Source organism: Mesoplodon bidens (genome assembly GCF_964165515.1).
Source record: "Mesoplodon bidens genome assembly, chromosome: 12".
Taxonomy (NCBI): Eukaryota; Metazoa; Chordata; class Mammalia; order Artiodactyla; family Ziphiidae; genus Mesoplodon; species Mesoplodon bidens.
The window spans coordinates 86,444,588-86,466,178 of NC_138168.1; the positions used below are offsets into that span (position 1 = coordinate 86,444,588).

Genomic DNA, 21,591 nt, shown 5'->3' on the forward strand with positions numbered 1-21,591 from the left:
CCAGGAAAGTGCCCAGATGGTCAGTGACTCACAGCGGGATGAGCCTACCCGTGTGACTAGACCCACGGCTGCAGATAGAGCCCGGGAGCCTCCCGGAGCCCCTTCCCGGTCCATTTCGCCCGCCCCGTGCCGGTCCCTCACCCCATAGGTCAATCTCGCCTGTGTCTGTGCTTGCGTGGCTGTGATCCTGTGCACGGGGACCTTTGGCTCTGGCTCTTGTCCTGCATCTGGGTGTAGAACTGTTTTCAAAAGCGTGGACTGGACTCAGACCTAGGTTTGGATCCCAGTTCTACCATTGACTCCTGGCGTGACCTCAGGTGAATTTCCCAGCATCCGAGTGTAAGAGAGAACAAGAACATGTCCTTGGTAGGAACGCTGAGGACATTAAGTTATAATCAGATAAGGCACGTGAAGCACCTAGCCTAGCACTGTCCCATGGTAATCCATAGATTTTAGCTCTTTTTATTTATCAGGCAAGTATTCTTTTGGTTAGAGCCAGTTCCATTTTCTCATATTGACGTTTATCCCGGATTTGTCCTTTCAGAGCACCCATCCCATATTTTCTCTCAGCTGGGAGTGTGTGGTCAGCTTCCTGTGGAACACGGAGGCTGCCTGTCCTATCCGAGTAACGACAGACACAGACCAGGTACGGGTGCGGTCCCGGGCCTCTGGCCATGCCCACCCGGGCATCCCGGCCCTGCACCCCTCCCCCTGTGCTGCTTAATCCCTTACAGCGTCTGCATTTCCTCCGCCTCGACAGCAGGCATCTGGAAGTCATCCCGCGTACCTCTCCCTCAGCCCCGGCTCCCAGTCCCGGGACGAGACCCAGGACCTTCAGTTTTCCTCTGGTTTCCTTCCTTTCTCTCCACATCACTGTCCCTTCAGCGTGGCAGTGGCTCTGGGCTCTCCGTCACCGCAGAGAAGGGTGCTTCAATAGCACGACCATGCCTAAAACGTGCCCCGTCGTCTGTCGGACACAGCCCGTGTGGTTTAACGTGATGTTTAAGGCTTTAGTGCTCCGCCTCCAGCCACATCCCTGCTTCAGCCCCGCGCCCGCTGCAGTGCTGGCCTCGTGCCGCTCTTCGGCCTTGGCACGCGCTCCTGCCCTCGGGTGAACCCCTGCCTGCAGAACGTGGCAGCCAGCTGCTCTGAGATGTGTTCTCTGCCCTCCCAGGGGTGCACCTTGTGTTCACAGCACGGGGTGTTTTTCTTTATGATGGGACGGATTTCCCTCCCTCCTTCCCTCCCTTTTCAGGGCTCCATCAGGCAGCAGAGCCCAGGCTCACCCAGATGGATGTTCCCGGCGCGGGGTCCCGGGCTTGTGGGACCCAGGGAGGGTGGGAGTCGGGGCATGCCGCCCTGGCCCGCTGGCAGTGCTTTCTGAGGTTGTGGCCACTGCTCCATTCTCTGCATATGGCGGGTGGGGTGGAAAAAAGACACGAGGCAGTGGGGGAAGAGGGGGGGCTCGTTATCCCTCCTAGAAGAGGGGAAGAGACAGGTAATTATTTCTGGGTCTCTTACGGTTCCGCACTTTTCTTTGGGGGTCAGCAGTGGTCTTGTTCAGGTAAATGAAGCAGCCTTAGGAGCTCAGATGAGGTCAGCATCTCTGAGCTGGTGTCCCACTTGGAGTGCTTCAGATGCGGTGTTGGAAGGGGCCGTGAGCTCTCCCAGGGCTGCCTCTCGGGCGGGGTTTAGCGTCAGTGCAGTCCACACGGGGCAGGCTTTGGAGCTGCTCTGTCTTTGCCATGTTCTCATGGACCAGGTTTGAATGTGCCTCTTTGCCTCTTTTGTTCCTGCAGGCCTGCGCCATCAGGGACCCCAACAGTGGGTATGTGTTTGATCTGAACCCACTAAACAGTTCCCAAGGATATGTGGTCTCCGGCATCGGGAAGACTTTTGTGGTAAGGCTTGTGTGATGATTTCCAATTTGCCTTGAAAGGACGGGAGGATGCGTGAAAGTCACCTGCAGCTGGTTGCAGGGGAGGCAGGTGCCCTCAGGAATTGCCCAGGGCCCTGTGATGGCAGCTTTTACCCAGGAGGAGATGAGAAAATCCAGATTGAAGGGGAAATGAGGTGAAACCGTCGCCCCATCCTGTTATGGTGCAGATGTGAGGGTGTCATTCTTTAGAAAATAGGCTATTCCTAACCCGTGACCATGCGTCTGGAGTGGTGGTCCCAGGCCAGCAGCGTGGGCATCGCCTGGGAGCTTGCAGGAGGTGCAGTGTCTTGTGGGTGGGGCCCAGCAGCCTGGATTGTTGGTTTGTTTAAAATTTATTTATTAAAAAAAAATAGGGGGCTTCCCTGAAGTGGTTGAGAGTTCGCCTGCCGATGCAGGGGACGCGGGTTCGTGCCCCGGTCCGGGAAGATCCCACATGCCGCAGAGCGGCTGGGGCCATGAGCCATGGCCGCTGAGCCTGCGCGTCCGGAGCCTGTGCTCCGCAACGGGAGAGGCCACAGCAGTGAGAGGCCCGCGTACCGCAAAAAAAAAAGAAAAATTATTTCCTGATTTATTTCTGGCCGCGTTGGGTCTTCGTTGCTGCGCGCGGGCTTTCTCTAGTTGTTACTGTTCGTTGCGGTGCCCGGGCTTCTCATCGCGGTGGCTTCTCTTGTTGCACAGCACGGGGTCTAGAGCGCAGGCTTAGTAGTTCTGCCGCACAGGCTCTAGAACACAGGCTCAGTAGTTGTGGTGCAAGGACTTATTTGCTCCATGCCATGTGGGATCTCCCCGGGCCAGGGCTCGAACCCGTGTCCCCTGCATTGGCAGGCAGATTCTTAACCACTGCGCCAACAGCAAAGCCCCAGCAGCCTGTTCTGACAAGGTACCACGTGGCTCTGATGCCCACTGGGGTTTCAGAGCCACTGGCCAAGTGGAAATTATATTCGCCTATAAGAGGGAGACGACCGATGGCAGTGCTCCGGGATCTTCTGACAGCACTTCCGTCATGGGCGGCCCTGACAGGGTGTCTGGAGCGGTGAGGAGGAAAATCTCCACTCAACGCTGTTCTGTCATAAACTAAGCGCTGCTAGACAGGGAGAAAGCTTTTTAAAAATCTTTATTGAGGTTTAACTTCTTCTAGCAAAATGCACAGTGGAAGAAGAGAATACCCTCTGAAAGCAGGAAGTTGGGGTGAGAATGTCATAGCACTTTGCGAAGGGGACTTTGCAGGCACAGCGCATGCGGGAGGGCCTGCGGATTGTTCCAGAGCCAGAAGGCACCTGACGGGGTTCGTCACTCAGCAGCACGGTGGCTTGCAGCCCTCCCTCTCCCCACCCCCTCTCAGAAGTTGCTGCTCTGGAGTTTGGCTTGTAACAGGTTATCATAGGTGACATATATTTGGCTGTCTGTGTGAGTGTGAGAAGCAGACAGGAACTTTGTTGAGCCCCACAGGGAGCATGCCAGAAGAGGAGAGTCCCATAGAGCACATGCCAGAGGCGGCGAACCCAGGGAGAACATGCCAGCAAAGAGGAACTCTGTAGGGGACATACTGGAAGAGGTGACCCCGTAGACAGTATGCTCGAAGCAGGCCAGAAAGGCTGTGCCCGTGCAGTAGCAGGGGCGGGAGGCGGCAGGTGCACAGTTGCGGACAGCAGGGACGGACTGTGGACGATGCAAGTGGAAGCGGAGTTGATTAGTGGGTGTGTAGGCTCCTCGGAGTCAGGACACAGCCCTTGTGCTGCCAGAAGGGCTCAGGCCACCACCGCCCACCAGCTGGCTGCTTGGCACTGTTCCCTCATCACCTGGCCCTGCTGGGCTCAGCTGCCCCTACATACTACGTACTTCTGTGACCACGCAGCCCACGTGGCTGCAGAGCACCTGCCTGGGTGTAGTCTTAAGTGGCCATTTCTTAAGTAGTAAACTTTGGTCTGAAGGAAAAATACTTTGTATAGGTAGTTCTTAACTTTTTATATGTCGTCCACGGACGCATACCAGTTGTAGAGAAGTCTTTCCTTTCTGTGTCTCATACCGAAGAGCGTATCCTACTTCATTATATCAACCACTGGATTTAAATCGAATGGTATCAACAGCTTTAAGAAATACAGGGGTGTCCCATTATATTTACTTTTTTTTTTTTTTTTTTTTTTTACGGTATGCGGGCCTCTCACTGTTGTGGCCTCTCCCGTTGCGGAGCACAGGCTCCGGACGCGCAGGCTCAGCGGCCATGGCTCACGGGCCCAGCCGCTCCGCGGCATGTGGGATCCTCCCAGACCGGGGCACGAACCCATATCCCCTGCATCGGCAGGCGGACTCTCAACCACTGCGCCACCAGGGAGGCCCCCCCATTATATTTACTTTTAATTAATGTGACTTCAACCATATATGCTTTTCCTCATATAATCAAAAATACTGTAAAATTCTGGCTACGTATAGTCTCTCTCTTATACATGCTGCATTGTTATATGCAATGTGTCTCATGCATTTAGAGATACAGGGCTGTATAAATAAAGCCTTACAGGCAATTTATGGGCATTGCCGTTTGGACTTTGCTTTTGGCTTTATGTGCTAGTTTCAGGGTTTGATTGCCCAGGCATGGAAAGTTGGTCATTTGCCTAATAAGGAACAAATTATGCAGTTGTTTGGATAACAAGCAGGCAACGCTGTTTGGCCGGGCAGGGTTTGGGTTGCTCGGGGTTATGTTCGCGGTGAGTCACGTGGCCTGAGTTGGTGTGTGGTTCTCGCTGTCTGGCCTGCAGTTTAACGTGTGCGGCGCGATGCCCGTCTGTGGCACCTTGGATGGAAAGCCAGCATCCGGCTGTGAGGCAGAGACCCAGACGGAAGAGCTGAAGAATCTGAAGCCAGGAAGGCTGGTGGGACTGGAGAAGAGCCTCCAGCTGTCCACCGAGGGCTTTATAACTCTGACCTACACGGGGCTTCCTTCCCACCCCAGAGGTGAGCTCACGTCCCTGTGCTTGCAGCTAACCGGTGTCCTGGGGGTTCTGTGACTGTAAACCTTTCAGAATGTGACGGGAGTGCCTGTAGACTCTGAGTCCTGGCCACCCTCCCCGCCTCTGAGCCCCACGTGCCCAGCCTCTGGTGTGTTCTCCCAGCGGCCCGCGGCCGGAGGGGGCCTGGCCACTAGGTTCTGCTGCGCCCGCCCCCAGGCGTCCTCCACCAGCACCTCCAGCGTCTCCTCTGATAGGAGTGTGTTCGCTCGGCCTTTTGTGCTGTGTTTTTCAGGTATTAAAGAAGCGGTGGGTGAAGATCACAGCAGTTAACTTTGTTTTTTCCTAAATTTCTTTCTTTTTGCCAATTCCTCTACTCAGTCTTTATTGTACCTTTAAATACAGTTTTGCATCTCCAGTGGGTTCACATTTCTCCTCCTTCCTGCAGCTGTGACTGTAAACTGAAAGTTGCCATTTTTGGTGTCATAAGGTGCAAGGCCGAGTCTGAGGGCCTCGGGAGGACAGTGGTGGTGGAGTCACAGCTACCGTCGTGAATGCTCGCCGTGTGTGCTGGTCCCGTGTGGAGTGCTGTGTGCGCTTAGTGGGTTGGTTCTCCGCCAACCCCGTGCACCTCATTTGCGCTCACACCCTCTGCTTAGCCACCTTCTTGCTTCACAGGTGACGAAGGCCCCGGAAGGCCCTGAGCCCTGGACAGAGCCACTGGCTCAGCGCTGGGCGGAGCCAGGGCTGGCAGCCAGGTCTCTCGATCCTCATCCTGGCTCCGCGGGCTAACACGTTTCTGTTGTGCGTTGAGGATCGGAGGCCCACAGAGGTGCAGTCAAACCCACAGCCAGTGAGCAGCAGGGCTGAAGTTGGAACCCACGCCTTCTGACTTGTAAACCTGTGCTCTTTGCACCACACCGGGATGGACTCAGGAGGGGGCAGTCGTGTGATGTGTGGGGCGGAAAATATGTGGGATGTCTGAGTCGATGTCAGAGGGGCTTAGTATCCAGAAGGGAGCGGGAATGACCCCGTCCTCCTGCACCCGTGACAGCCTGCGGTCATCGGCTCCTTTTGTGCGTCACGCTCAAGCTGGCGGATCCGTTAACACGCTGGGAAGGGAGCTCTAGGGCTCGGAGGGATGAGTTCAGGATTCCTGGGAAGGGGTTTCAGGAACTGGGGTCTCCTCACTTCAGGGACAGGAAACATGGGGCCTGGCGGCTGCTCTCAGGTCCTGGAAGGGTTGCCCTAGAGACGGAATTGATCTTGTTCTGTATCATTTGTCGGGCAGCGTTTGGACCACAGACTGAGATAATTGTAGCTGGTTGGAGGAGAACTTAGTAGAGCCGGGGGAGTGGTAATCCTTCGCTTTACAGATGGAAAGTTCTTCACCTCTTGGTCACAACAGTCAGGTGCTCACTCACTCCAGTATCCAGAAAGCAGCGTGCTTCATTCTTGTTTATCATTCTTCTGCTCTCCAGTTCCAGAGCGCGGTTTAAAAATGAAATAGATTAGGCATTTATATATAGCTTTTTGGGGGGCCCTAATCGTGTGGCTGACAGCCGCTGACATTTATTGTGCTGGGTTTGAATCCAGGCGCCGGCAACCCCAGGGGCGCAGCACGTGGATAACCAGCCCTTAGAGCCGTGCTGCCCCGGACGTGCTCCTTACCCTCTTTTTTGCCTCAGTTTCCTCCTGTATTAGCCGGGCATTTCTGGTCCCCTGTGAGGGTTAACGTGTTGCTGACCCTAGGGTTCTTCCCCTAGTGCAGCCTCCGGCGCTCACCACCCACCCGTGGTCCCCTCCCTGCGGGAGCCTCCGCGTTGCCCGTCCTGCTTTGCGTCCTCCCCACCCCACCCCAGTGGCCTGTGTCTGGGCAGTCGGAGCGACGTTGTAAGTGTTGGGCGACGTCTCTCCCCGCTCAGACCCCCCAGGGCTCCACGTGCGTCCAGAGGAGCAGCCAGCCCTGTGCAGTGGCCGAGGGAGGCTGGCTGCTCCTCTGACGGGGTCACCCGCCCCTGTGCAGTGGCCGAGGGAGGCTGGCTGCTCCTCTGACGGGGTCACCCGCCCCTGTGCAGTGGCCGAGGGAGGCTGGCTGCTCCTCTGACGGGGCCACCCGCCCCTGTGCTAGCTCACTCCTGCTGACCTCCTGCTTCTGGAGCTGTGGAGGCCCGCTCTCACCAGTCCTCCCCACCTGAGCCTTCGCCCTTGCCGTTCCCTCTGTCCGCAGTGCTCTCCCCTCAAGACTGCCAGGCAGTTCATTTCTTCTCTTCACTTCTTTGGGGTGGGCTCAGATGGCACCTTCTCAGGGAGCCCGGCCACTGCGTTGGAAACTGCCGTGCCTCTTCCCCACCACCCTTGGGGTTTCTTAGGCCCCGTCCCTGCTGCGTTTTCCTTTGTTTCCAACTGGTCTGTGAGGGGTTGCCTTTAATTTGCTTACTACTTGGGCGTTGGACTGGTGTGTCAGCTCCCAGTAGGGCGGGTTTTCTTGTTTCTTTCACTCCTGTGTGTAGTAGGAACTTAGTAAATATTGTCGAATAAGCCCATAAAGGAGAGTGACATTTTTCTAATTTTCGGATGGATAAACGGATATAGCATTTGCACACTTCCTGGAATAGAAGAATGCCAAGACACCAGGTTCACGGTTTACATGGGTCGCTATCACAGTGAACATGGCCACTTTGTACTTCAGATTGGGCTCCTGAACCAGACCTGGCGCTTCGCCGTGATTGTCTTAGAGGGTGGCTTGGAGGCTCGTTCCCGGGCAAACTGTGCTGGTGCCACACGCGTGTACGGCTGCACTGTGATCGCTGTGGTTTCCTACAGTCTGGTCTTCTTGTTCCCAGGGAGGGCTGATGCTTTCATCATCCGCTTCACCTGCAATGACGACGTTTACCCAGGGACCCCCAGATTCCTGCATCAAGACATTGACTCTGACCTGGGGATCCGGGACACTTTCTTTGAGTTTGAAACTGCATTGGCCTGTGTACCTTCTCCAGTGGATTGCCAAGTCACGGGTGAGGCCGGGGGACCAGGAATTAAGAGGCCGGTCAAAAGCGTGTGTCTTTGCCTGCGTGTGTGTCTGTGTGTGTGCGCACGTGTGTCTCTGTGTACTGTATGTTTTACTTTACAGGCAGCATGATATATGTGTTACATATTTTCTTTGAATGATACTAGAATTGTAAAGCTTCTCTTGAAGAGAATCTCAATACATAATTAATGGTTTTGAGCTATAGTTTGGGATCAGAAGCTGGTTAAGAACGGAGAAGAAAACTAGGGGAAAAAAATCAAGTACACGGTCAGAGCTTCTTACAGTGTAAGAGAAGAAAAGAACGAGAGGATAAAGCTCCGTAAGGTGCACCTGGGTGCTGAGCCAGGTCTCCAGCAGCCCTCATTCTCTGTGGTGGCCCCCAGCCTCACCTCCACACCTGTTGTAATGGAGGTTTTGAGGGTCAGGGCAGGTGTATGTTTCTGTAGGAGAAGCCTCTCGGCTTCCTATGGATCTCGTCATTTCTCTGTTACGAATGTTTTTATTTTTTAAAAAATATTTATTTATTTATTTATTTATTTGGCTGTGCTGGCTCCTAGTTGTGCCAGGCGGGCTCCTTAGTTATGGCATGCATGTGGGATCTAGTTCCCTGACCAGGGATCGAACCAGGGCCCCCTGCATTGGGAGCGCCAGAGTCTTAACCACTGCACCACCAGGGGAGTCCCTGTTATGAATGTTAAGTTCGTGTATCCTTGGTCTTTGGGGTTGAAAGGCGGTGCCCAAAGCTGCCAGGAAGGCAGGGATTTCCAGCGTTTTCATGTGTTTCAGACCTCGCTGGGAACGAGTATGATCTGAGTGGCCTAAGCAAAGCCAGGAAGCCTTGGACTGCAGTTGACACCTCGGCTGATGGAAAAAGGAGAACCTTCTACTTGAGTGTCTGCAATCCTCTCCCGTACATTCCCGGCTGCTACGGTGAGTTCCGAGCATTGGACTCAAGTTCGTCCTGCCTTTCCCCCCACCCCCAAGTTCATCGGCTTTCCTGGCCCTTCCAGGCAGCGCAGTGGGGTCCTGCCTAGTGTCGGAAGACAACAGCTGGAACTTGGGCGTCGTGCAGGTCAGTCCTCAAGTTGCCGCCAACGGGTCCCTGAGCATTGTCTACGTCAACGGCGACAAGTGCGGGAACCAGCGCTTCTCCACCAGGATAACGCTCGAGTGCGCCCACACCACGGTGCGTGTCTGTCGTGCCTCATTCTCACGCCCCTCCAGTTTCCAGATCTTCTGTCTGATGTAGAACTTGCCATGGAGTTTGACTAGAATGTGCTGTTTCCCCCCAGATCTGATGTGTTTCATAAGTGCCATGTACTTTTCTCGTGGAGGTTAAAAGCTGGGTATTAGTTCTAGCTACCACTTGACTCATTTTTTAAATAAATGAGAACACAGCGAGCTGTTGGTTTCTGTTGTAGGGATCCCCGACCTTTCAGCTCCTGGACGACTGTGAGTATGTGTTTGTCTGGAGAACCGTGGAAGCCTGTCCCGTCGTCCGCGTGGAAGGTAAGACCCGGCCCTGCTCACTGATGCTGGTGAATGTGTGAAGTAGGGGCTGTTCTAACAGCATCTTAGATGGGAAACCCCGTGTGTGATCATGAAATGTCCATTAGTGGGCGGACAGCTGCTTATCCTTGATTTTTTTTTACTCCACTCCATTGCTCACTTTGCTAGCTACGTTTTCCTCACCAACCCAGACTGATGGACTCTCAGCATCTCACGCTTGAGAATATGAATGTGGGGTTTGGTTTTGCTTAAGTGGATCTTCATCCTGTGACCTAAGCTTTTCGAGAAAGCTGTTTGCCAGGCAGTTTGTCTTATGTATACAGACAAAAGGAGAGAACGTGGAAGTGATGTTTAATGCCTCTTTGAAGACAGTACTTAGCTGATTAAAAGTGCAGAACTTTTGCCTCAAGGTGTAAGTGTGTGTAATTGCCCTTCCCTTCTCGTGTTCTTGAAGGGGACAACTGTGAGGTGAGAGACCCAAGGCATGGCAACATGTATGACCTGAAGCCTCTTGGCCTAAATGACACCGTTGTGAGCGCTGGCGAATACACCTATTACTTCCGGGTCTGTGGAAAGCTGTCTTCAGGTGTCTGCTCGACCGATGACAAGTCCAAAGTCATCTCATCCTGTCAGGCAAAGCGGGGACCCCACGGATTTCAGAGAGTGGCAGGTACCATGGTTGTTTCTTCTCTTTTTGCAAAAGAATGGAATTCCACATTTAAGATGTTATGATTATATCTTACGATTTAAGATCTAAAGATTATAACTTTCCTGAGTAGGAGGAATGTCTGCTGTGTTCCTGTAAAACAGTGTGTGAGTGATTTTTAAAAAATCTTTGTTGGAGTATAATTGTATCACAATACTGTGTTAGTTTCTGTTGTACAACAAAGTGAATCAGCGTATGCATACATATGTCCCCATATCCCCTCCCTCTTGAGCCTCCCTCCCACCCTCCCTATGCCATGTCTCCAGGTTATCGCAAAGCTGATCTCCCTGTGCTACGCTGCTGCTTCCCACAGCCAACTATTTTACGTTCGATAGTGTATACATGTCGATGCTACTCTCACGTTGCCCCAGCTTCTCCCTCCCCCACCACCCCATGTCCTCAAGTCATTTCCCTATGTCTACGTCTTTATTCCTGTCCTGCCACTAGGTTCATCAATGCCATTTTTTTTTTAAGATTCCATATATATGTGGTAGCATATGCTATTTGTTTTTCTCTTTCTGACTTACTTCACTCTGTATGACAGACTCTAGGTCCATCCACCTCGCTACAAATAACTCAATTTCGTTTTTTTATGGCTGACTAATATTCCTTTGTATATATGTGCCCCATCTTCTTTATCCATTCATCTGTTGATGGACACTTAGGTTGCTTCCATGTCCTGGCTATTGTAAACAGTGCTGCAGTGAACATTGTGGTACTTGACTGTTTTTGAATTATGGTTTTCTCAGGGTATATGCCCAATAGTGGAATTGCTGGATCATATGGTAGTTCTGTTTTTAGTTTTTTAAGAAACCTCTATACTATTCTCCATAGTGGTTGTATCAGTTTACATTCTCACCAGCGGTGCAGCAGGGTTCCTTTTTCACCACACCCTTTCCAGCATTTATTGTTTCTAGATTTTTGATAATGGCCATTCTGACCAATGTGAGGTGATACCTCATTGTAGTTTTGATTTGCATTTCTTTAATAATTAGTGATGTTGAACATCTTTTCTTGTGCCTCTTGGCCATCTTTATGTCTTCTTTGGTGAAATGTCTATTTAGGTCTTCCACCCATTTTTTAATTGAATTGTTTGGGGTTTTTTGACATTGAGCTCCATGAGCTGTTTGTATGTTTTGGAGATTAATCCTTTGACTTGTTGTTTCATTTGCAAATATTTTCTCCCATTCTGAGGGTTGTCTTTTGGTCTTGTTTATGGTTTCCTTTGCTGTGCAAAAGCTTTTAAATTTCATTAGGTCCCATTGTTTATTTCTGTTTTTATTTCCATTACTCTAGGAGGTGGGTCAAAAAAGATCTTGCTGTGGTTTATGTCAAAGAGTATTCTTCCTGTGTTTTCCTCTAAGAGTTTTATAGTCTTACATTTAAGTCTTTAATCTGTTTGGAGTTTATTTTTGTGTATGGTGTTAGGGAGTGTTCTAATTTCATTCTTTCACATGTAGCGGTCCAGTTTTCCCAGCACCACTTATTGAAGAGGCTGTCTTTCCTCCATTGTATGTTCTTGCCTCCTTTTTTGTAAATTAGGTGACCATATTGCATGGGTTTATCTCTGGTGTTTCTATCCTGTACCACTGATCTATATTTATGGTTTTGTGCCAGTACCATACTGTCTTGATTACTGTAGCTTTGTAGTATAGTTTGAAGTCAGGGCGCCTGATTCCTCCAGCTCTGTTTTTCTTTCTCAAGATTGCTTTGGCTATTTGGGGTCTTCTGTGTTTCCATATAAATTGTAAAATTTTTTGTTCTAATTCTGTGAAGAATGCCATTGGTATTTTGATAGGGATTGCATTGAATCTGTAGATTGCTTTGGGGAGTATAGTCATTTTCACAATATTGATTCTTCTAATCCAAGAACATAGTATATTTCTCCATTTGTTTATGTCATCTTTGATTTCTTTCATCAGTGTTTTACAGTTTTCTGAGTACAAGTCTTTCGCCTCCTTAGGTAGGTTTATTCCTAGGTATTTCATTCTTTTTGTTGCGATGGTAAATGGGATTGTTTCCTTAATTTCTCTTTCTGATTTTTCGTTGTTAGCGTGTAGGAATGCAAGAGATTTCTGTGCGTTAATTTTGTATCTTGCAACCTTACCAAATTCATTGATTAATTCTAGTAGTTTTCTGGTGGCATCTTTAGGATTTTCTATATATAGTATCATGTCGTCTGCAAACAGTGACAGTTTTACTTCTTCTTTTCCAATTTGTATTCCTTTTATTTCTTTTTCTTCTCTAATTGCCATGGCTAGGACTTCCAAAACTATGTTGAATAAGAGTGCCAAGAGTGGACATCCTTGTTTTGTTCCTGATCTCAGTGGAAATGCTTTGTTTTTCACCATTGACAGTGATGTTTGCTGTGGGTTTGTCATATATGGCCTTTATTATGTTGAGGTAGTTTCCCTCTATGCCCATTTTGTGGAGAGTTTTTAATCATAAATGGGTGTTGAATTTTGTCAAAAGTTCTTCCTGCGTCTATTGAGATCATATGGTTTTTATTCCTTAGTTAATACGGTGTATCACATTGATTGATTTGCATATATTGAGGAATCCTTGCATCCCTGGGATAAATCCCACTTGATCATGGTGTATGATCCTTTTAATATGTTGTTGGGCTCTGTTTGCAAGTATTTTGTTCAGGATTTTTGCATCTATGTTCATCAGTGATATTGTTCTATAATTTTCTTTTTTTTGTGATATCTTTTTCTGGTTTTGGTATCAGAGCGATGGTGGCTTCATAGAATGAATTTGAGAGTGTTCCTTCCTCTGCAATTTTTTGGAAGAGTTTGGGAAGAATGGGTGTTAGCTCTTCTCTAAATGTTTGATAGAATTCGCCTGTGAAGCCATCTGGTCCTGGACTTTTGTTTGTTGGAAGATTTTTAATTGCAGTTTCAATTTCATTTCTTGTGATGGGTCTGTTTATATTTTCTAATTCTTCCTGGTTCAGTCTTGGAAAATTGTACCTTTCCAAGAATTTGTCCATTTCTTCATAGTTGTCCATTTTATTGGCATATAGTTGTTTGTAGTAGCCTCTTATAATCCTTTGCATTTCTGCAGTGTCAGTTGTGACTTCTCCTTTTTCATTTCTAATTTTATTGATTTACGTCCTCTCCCTTTTTTTCTTGATGAGTCTGGCTAAGGGTTTATCAATTTTGTTTATCTTCTTAAAGAACCAGCTTTTAGTTTTATTGATCTTTGCTGTTTTCTTTGTTTCTATTTCATTTATTTATGCTCTGATCTTTGTGATTTCTTTCCTTTACTGACTTTGGGTTTTCTTTGTTCTTTCTCTAGTTGCTTTAGGTGTAGGGTTAGATTGTTTATTTGAGATATTTCTTGTTTCTTGAGGTGAGATTGAATTGCTATAAACTTCCCTCTTAGAACTGCTTTTGCTGCATCCCATAGGGTCACTGTGTTTTTGTTGTCAATTGTTTCTGTGTATTTTTTAATTTCTTCTTTGATTTCTTCAGTGATCTGTTGGTTATTTAGTAGCACACTGTTCAGCCTCCATGTATTTGTGGTTTTTACAACTTTTTTCCTGTAATTGATTTCCAATCTCATAGCATTGTGGTCAGAAAAGATACTTGATACAATTTCAATTTTCTTAAATTTTCTGAAGCTTGATATGTGACCCAAGGTGTGATCTATCCTAGAGAATGTTCTGTGTGCACTTGAGAAGAAAGTGTATTCTACCACTTTTGGGTGGAAAGGTCTATAAATATCAATTAAATCTATCTGGTCTGTTATGTCACTTAAAGCTTGTGTTTCCTTATTTATTTTCTGTTTGGATGATCTGTCCATTGGTGTAAGTGGGGTGTTAAAGTCCCCTGCTATTATTTTGTTACTTTTGATTTCTCCTTTCATGGTTGTTAGCATTTGCCTTATGTGTTGAGGCGCTCCTATGTTGGGTGCATAAACATTTATAATTGTTATTATCCTCTTCTTGGATTGATCCCTTGATCATTATGTAGTGCCCTTCCTTATCTCTTGTAATAGTCTTAAAGTCTATTTTATCTGATATGCGTATTGCTACTCCAGCTTTCTTTTGATTTCCATTTGCATGGAATATCTTTTTCCATCCCTTCACTTCTAGTCTGTATGTGTCCCTAGGTCTGAAGTGGGTCTCTTGTAGACAGCATATATATGGGTCTTGTTTTTGTATCCATTCAGCCAGTCTATGTCTTTTGGTTGGGACATTTAGTCCATTTACATTCAAGGTTATTATCGATATGTATGTTCCTATTACCATTTTCTTAATTGTTTTGGGTTTGTTTTTGTGGGTCTTTTTCTTGTGTTTCCTGCCTAGAGAAGTTTCTTTCGCATTTGTTGTAAAGCTAATTTGGTGGTGCTGGATTCTCTTAGCTTTTGCTTGTCTGAAAAGCTTTTGATTTCTCCATCGAATCTGAATGAAATCCTTGCTTGGTAGAGTAATCTTGGTTGTAGGTTCTTCCCTTTTATCGCTTTAAGTATATCCTGCCACTCCCTTCTGCCCTGCAGAGTTTCTGCTGAAAAATCAGCTGATAACCTTATGGGGATTCCTTTGTATGTTATTTTTTGTTTTTCCCTTGCTGCTTTTAATATTCTTTCTTTGAATTTAATTTTTGTTAGTTTTATTAATATGTGTTTTAGTGTGTTTCTCCTAGGGTTTATCCTGTGTGGGACTCTGTGTGCTTCCTGGACTTGGGTGACTATTTCCTTTCCCATGTTTGTGAAGTTTTCCACTATAATCTCTTCAGATACTTTCTCAGAGTCTTTCTTTTTCTCTTCTTCTTCTGGGACCCCTATAATTCTAATGTTGTTGCTTTTAGTGTTGTCCCAGAGGTCTCTGAGATTGTCTTCAATTGTTTTCATTCTTTTTTCTTTATTCTCCTCCTCAGCAGTTATTTCCACCACTTTGTCTTCCAGCTCACTTATCTGTTCTTCTGCCTCAGTTATTCTGTTATTGATTCCTTCTAGTGTATTTTTCATTTCATTTATTGTGTTCTTCATCTCTGTTTGTTCTTTAGTTCTTCTAGATCTTTCTTAAACATTTCTTGTATTTTCTCAATCCGTGCCTCCATTCTATTTCCGAGATTCTGGATCATCTTTACTGTCATTACTCTAAATTCTTTTTCAGGTAGATTGCCTATTTCCTCCGCATTTATTTGATGCTGTAGGTTTTTACCTTGCTCCTTCATCTGTGACATACTTTTTTGCTGTCTCATTTTTTTTTTTTTTTCTTTTTTTTAAACGAGTGGAATTGTGTTCCTGTCTTACTGGTTGTTTGGCTTGAGGCTTCCAACACTGGAGTTTGTAGGCTGTCGGGTAGCGCTGGGTCTTGGTGCTGAGATGAGGACCTCTGGGAGACCTCACTCCGATGAATATTCCCTGGGGTCTGAAGTTCTTTGTTAGTCCAGTGGTTGAGACTCAGAGCTCCCACCGCCGGAGCTTTGGCCTGACCTCCGGCTTGTGAACCAAGATCTTGCAAGCTGTGAGGGGTGGCAAAAAAAAAAAGAACAATAACAAAGTAAAAAATACAGTTAGACTAGGAAACTAACAGATATGTTAGAAAAAAAATAAAAATAAAAATATAGATGAAACAACTGGAAGGTAAAAAGGAACCACAATAGTAAAAAAAAAAAAAAGAGGAGGAGAAAAAAAAGGTGGAAAAGGCCTTGGCTGTGAAGGGCGGGGCCTTAGCAGGGGTGAGGTTTGGGTGGTGGGTGGGGCCTATGCTCGGTACCCACAGGGCTGGAAAAGGCCCTGGGGGGTGTAGGGGGTGCGGCTCAGGCTCAGGGAGCAAAAGGGGCCCAGGCGTGCCTCCCGCTCCTGGTCTCATAGGGCGGGGGACCCCACCTGGGAGCCCAGCAGCCTTCCTGGGTTCGAGTGGGCAGGGCAAACGCCCTTGCTCCTTTCCGGCTCCTCTGGTCCTGGAGAGCCACCTCCCTCCTGCCTCTTCTGTTCTCTCCTGGCCTCCCTCCTATGTCCCTAGGATCAATCCGGCCTGGAGGGGACCTCTGAGGGTGTAGGACCCGGTCTGGGAGCTGGGCAGACTTCCCCGGCCGATTGGGCAGGGGAAACGCTGGGCCTGCTCCCCGCTGATCGGAGCCCCTCCCCACCTCAGCCACCCCTCAGGGGCACTGGTCCTGTCAGGTCTCCACTTCTCCAATCCCCGTAGCCCCCCCACATCCTACCAGTTTGCTTGGGGGTTCTTCCCATCTCCTTAGGTGTTAGGGTCCCCCACCAGCGTCCAGCAGGTGCCTTAGTTGTGGGGACATGCGAACTCTGTGTCTTCCCACCCTGCTATCGTGACTCCGCCCTCCCCCCCGCCCCCGCGCGTCCAATGATGTTTCTGATTTCACTTGATTTTTGTCACCGTGACATGTACTGATAAGTGTTGTTAGTGTTTATTTCATTTTTATTTAGCAGTACCAGTTACCAATTCTGAGATCATATGTCTTCTTTTTATTCCAACTTTGGGACCCACTGGACTATTAATGGGTGTTCTGAGGTAGTACTTTCTAGAACTGAGACAAAGGGGACACATTTCATGTAGGGTTGGGCTGTAAAATGTATAAGACAGGCTGTTGGTCCTTACGCTGTCTCAGCAGCTGGGCAAATGATGATAAGTTTAAGAATCTTTAAGAAAGAAGTTGAAGTAGGTGATGGGGTGAGTACATGGGCCTCCCTGAGGGGCTATGAAGAGGAAGTGACATCCTCTGAGCTCGTCAGGCCAGGGGTCTCTGTACGTCATTGATCCCGTGGTTAGTCTATAAGGTCGCAGCCTTGGGCGAGAGGAGGACTGATTCTGGTCTCTACGGTGTCATGTGACGGAGCCGGTGGTCCAGTGCCGGTAGGCCAGGCACACTTGGTCTTGTGTTTGTTCAGCGTGTGTGAATCACCATGTCTGTGTTGACCAGCCTGGGGCTTCCTGAACTGATCCTTGTTGAACTGGCTGCTTCTTGAGCAGGTCTCCTTACCCAGAAGCTGACCTATGAGAATGGGGTGTTGAAGATGAACTACACCGGTGGGGACACCTGCCATAAGGTGTACCAGCGCTCCACGACCATCATCTTCTACTGTGACCGCAGCACCCAGGCGGTGAGTGTGCTCAACGCAACAGGGGGCCGCTTTGCCCTCACCCCTTTGCCTTTGTCTTTACAAAGTGAATCTGCTCTTAAGTCTCATAAAACTTCCTGGTTAGCTTAGTTTAAGTACGTTATTTACAGAAACTGTGTTCACACCTTGATCAGTCTGTGTAGAGTGTAACGAGCAGGCCCATCCCTTACTATTTGCATCCTTAAAGCACCGACTATCTGACATGTCCCATTTCACGGACGCGTCTCTCCACTTCCGCAGCCGGTGTTTCTCCAGGAGACTTCTGACTGTTCCTACTTGTTCGAGTGGCACACGCAGTATGCCTGCCCACCCTTCGACCTGACCGAGTGCTCATTCAAGTAAGTCGATGCGGGTGTTGACCCTGGGGCAGTCAGGTGTACTTGATAATATTTTGCTTTAACAGTTAGTGGCCGGGGGACTTCCCTGGTGGCGCAGGGGGCCCGGGTTCGATCCCTGGCCGGGGAACTATATCCCACATGCATGCTGTGACTAAGAGTTCACATGCCACAACTAAGGAGCCCACATGCAGCAACTAAGACCCGGCACAACCAAATAAATAAATAAACATTAAAAAAAAAAAAGTTAGTGGCTGGGCGGGGGACAGGATTAGATTAGTCAGGTGATTTTTCTAAGCCTTAGTTCCTGCATGTTAAACTGAGGAGTTGAATTAGGGTAACTGCTAAATCCTTCACGACTTTCATAATTCTTTGATTACCTTGTGTTAAGGTACAGGGAAGTGACTGGAGTTGAAACAGGAAACCTTGTATGATTCATGGGTGTGAGTGGATTGGAGTGACCGGGGTGTCCCCTGGCCTCTGCTCCGCCCTGGATGCTGCCTGTGTCTGGTGAAAAAGATGTGGAGAGGGAGATGGTGGAGCTGCATGGTGGGGGGGAGGGGTTGGAGAGAGCGCCAGGGGGTGACACCCACCCTGCAGGTTCTCAGCTGCCATCACCGGTTCCTTTGTTCTGTTACCTGTGGCTCAAGTAGGCTCCTGAAATGAGGTGGTTGGCAGCTCCTGAGATACGGTGGAGGTCTTCAATGTGTGTGAATTTCATCAGCGTCACCCTCAGAACTGTTACAAAATACACATCTTGGGTTCCATCCCTGGAGATTTTGGTTTCACGGGTCTACACATTTCTGGATATTTAAGGGACATGCTGACATTTCTGTTTCATGAGGACCCAGCCTGAAAAGAATCACTGAGTTACAGCATTCCATCCTGGGGAAAAATTAATCATTTCCCTGTTTCCTTCCAGTTTTTATCCTTAACTGAAGAATCAGTTAAAATGAAAGCTTACGTGTGTATATTTTATGAATTCCTAAGTGTAGAAAACTGTGTCAGATGAAGTAAGCTTCCCCCACCTCAGCCTCATCCCACTTTTTACCATGTCTTGTAGTTCTGTCTGGAGCCTTGCATGACTCTGAATGATCAATATACCCGTGCTTGTCAACCTCAGATGGTATCGGTTGACTCTGTCTTCAGACACCAGAAATGTACTTCTGGTCTCCTCTCCCCTCTCCCCTGCCCCACTTTCATTAGTTCCATTTTTATTTCCTCTTCTGGCCGCCTTTAGAATATGGGATGATCTACTCTAAGCTCTGTTTCTTGTTTCATCACCTTTCGACATCTCTTGACTTCCCACTACGTACGATGAGGGCCTCAGATGGCCTCTCCCTCTGCTGATCCTCCCCACTGCTTCAATGCCAGCAAGCTGTCGCTGGTGCATTGCCAAGGTTTAGAACATGTGTATCCTGCCGGGGAACTCTAATGGTCTTACCTACTTTATTCAGAGGGTGGTTCTAAAGAATTAAAAACTAATAAGCGGCGTTTACAGTATTGCATCAACATCATTTGCTGCAAAATCACATGGTCTGATTGGATCTGCAGAGAAATGACATAATCTTGTGTCTCTTAGCTTCCTCTTACTGAAGGAAGATAGGCTTAGTGTTTAGGTCAGAAGATTCCCATTTGTTCTATTTCATAAGTTGCTCCAAAAATCATTCCATGTTTAGTTTGCTTAATATTTGGAACATAGCTACCTTGAATAGGTTTTAAATCTTGGCATTTTACGTTGTCTTTCTCTTTTATTGTTGGCAGAATAATATGCCTTCCCATTGTACCTCAGACTGTCAGGGCTCTTCACGATGCTGTGTCTATGAATAATCACCGTTCTCCTTCAGGAACGTCTCAGTTCGGATTTGGGCCGTGTGTTTTCTGCTACTTGATCAGAGCTCATTTTGGGATCACTCCTGGCTTGGATCCACTGCTTCTTGGATTTCATGTCCTTTGTTTTGGCTTCCTTTTTTGTTTTGTTAGAGTGCATCCTCCTATACTTTAGAGAGGTTGGATGGGAGAGAACCCATGCATTGTCTGAAAATGCCAATAACTTGCTCTTAAATCTGACTGGCTGTAGTAGGATTACAGATTCAAATTAATTTCCCCTCAGTTTTGAAGGCATTGTCCCATTTCCTACAAGAATTGTGTATGTTTGGTGGAAAAGTTAATTGCTCATATTCTGTTTTCGTGTTTTTACTCCATTCTGGAATATTTTCTGAACTTTAGAAAATCAGCTATCCTTTGGAGATATTTATTTTGAATTTCAAATAAGTCCTTCTAATCATCTCTGAGGATACTAATTATAATTTTTTGTTTCTTTTTAAAAAATCTCATCATGCATTCCCTGAATTATAATTCATTTTCTTTTAATGATTGCCTTAAACATGTATTTTTGATTTAATGGAAGGCTAAAGTTAGTAACTATACCCATCTCTCCAACAATAAAATAACGTAGAATGTTGTGGCACCAACACTCTCTCCCCACCTCCATGGTATTGTGGTCGAGTGCTTTTGTTCTGACTTGTTTTCTTACCTCTTGAATAAGTCATTATTGTGATTTTAAGAAATATTCATTGGTTGCTTGACTATATAAAGTTCTTCTTTTGAAGAGGAAAAGAAATGTCTCTACTTCTTTGGCTTACTCTTCCTCTTTGCATTTTACCCCTTGCTTTTGACTTAATTCTCTTTCTTTAAGTACTCTGTTTAGTATAATGCTATGCATAGTGCTGGTTTGCAAACTGTTTGCTTCTGGTCTCTGATGGGGTGAAGAGCTGTGTCACCTTGCACTAGGGACAGCGAAGGAACCAGTGTCCATTACTGGTTCATCCTGTGGCGCTGGCTCCTTCCACGGTTGCTGACTGGTCCTGGGTACACATCGCACTGTGAGTCACACTGCTTGGTGGTTCGAACAGAGACTCTGTCGAGTTAAATATTGGTCTTTACTTGAAAAGGCTTAGTTTTATGGTCACTAGCTTGGTACAGAATTCCAGGTGAATACTTTTTGTGTGTGTGTCAGCACTTTGAAGGTAATCTACCATCTTCCGGTGCTTAGTATTGCTGTTACAGAATCTGCCCCCGTCCGTCCTGTTTTCATTCCTTTGTAGATAACCTACCTTTTCTGTATATTTTCTCTTGGTTTGTTCTGCAGTCTCAGTCTGATTTGTTAGGTATGGCTTTGTTATTTATGTTGCTTGGAAGTTGATGCCTTCTAAGCTAAAGATGAATGTCTGTTATTCACTTAGGAATATTTGCAGTGATTGTATATTTGAAGGTTGCCTCTAACCTATTCCGTCTCTTTTCTTCTGGGACTTGTATTAATCATATCTTAGGCTTTCCTATTCTATCCACCTTGTCTTTTATTTATTATTTTTTTTAATTAAAAACTATTTTTTTCATTTATTTATTTTTGGCTGTGTTGTGTCTTTGTTGCTGCACGCGAGCTTTCTCTAGTTGTGGCGAGCGGGGGCTACTCTTCGTTGCGGTGCATGGGCTTCTCATTGCAGTGGCTTCTCTTGTTGCGGAGCATGGGCTCTAGGCATGTGGACTCAGTAGTTGTGGTGCATGGGCTGAGTTGCTCCGTGGCATGTGGGATCTTCCTGGACCAGGGCTCGAACCCCTGTCCCCTTCATTGGCAGGCGGATTCTTAACCACTGTGCCACCAGGGAAGCCCTCACCATGTCTTTTAATATCTTATTTATCTGTTTCTGGACTGTATTCTGTTTCCTTAGACCTATTTCCAACTTAGTGATTCTCTTATCAGCTGATTTAATTTGCTGTTTTGACTGTTCCCTTTTTAATTTTCATGACTGTCCTTTTCATGCTAGGAGTTCTGTTTGGTACTCTTTCTGTTTTAAAACTTATTTTAGAAACAGTTTATTATTTTTTTTAATTAAAAAAAAAATTTAATTTATTTTGGCTGTGTCGGGTCTTAGCTGCAGCACGCGGGATCTTCGTTGCGGCATGCGGGCTTCTCTCCAGTTGTGGTGCTCGGGCTCAGTAGTTGCGGCGCGCAGGCTTAGTTG

The 21,591-nt window shown here is 47.4% G+C and overlaps 1 protein-coding gene across 1 annotated transcript in view; it reads left to right on the forward strand.

Annotated features, from left to right (window-relative positions):
• The window catches only part of IGF2R (insulin like growth factor 2 receptor), a 109,738-nt gene that overhangs the window by 61,703 nt on the left and 26,444 nt on the right, over window positions 1-21,591 (forward strand). The window contains exons 20-29 of the mRNA XM_081251059.1: window positions 545-646; window positions 1,800-1,901; window positions 4,693-4,888; window positions 7,728-7,898; window positions 8,699-8,842; window positions 8,923-9,098; window positions 9,334-9,421; window positions 9,876-10,091; window positions 17,083-17,213; window positions 17,472-17,569. Coding sequence (XP_081107185.1) covers window positions 545-646; window positions 1,800-1,901; window positions 4,693-4,888; window positions 7,728-7,898; window positions 8,699-8,842; window positions 8,923-9,098; window positions 9,334-9,421; window positions 9,876-10,091; window positions 17,083-17,213; window positions 17,472-17,569 — 1,424 coding nt within the window. The remainder of the gene's footprint in view (window positions 1-544; window positions 647-1,799; window positions 1,902-4,692; window positions 4,889-7,727; window positions 7,899-8,698; window positions 8,843-8,922; window positions 9,099-9,333; window positions 9,422-9,875; window positions 10,092-17,082; window positions 17,214-17,471; window positions 17,570-21,591) is intronic.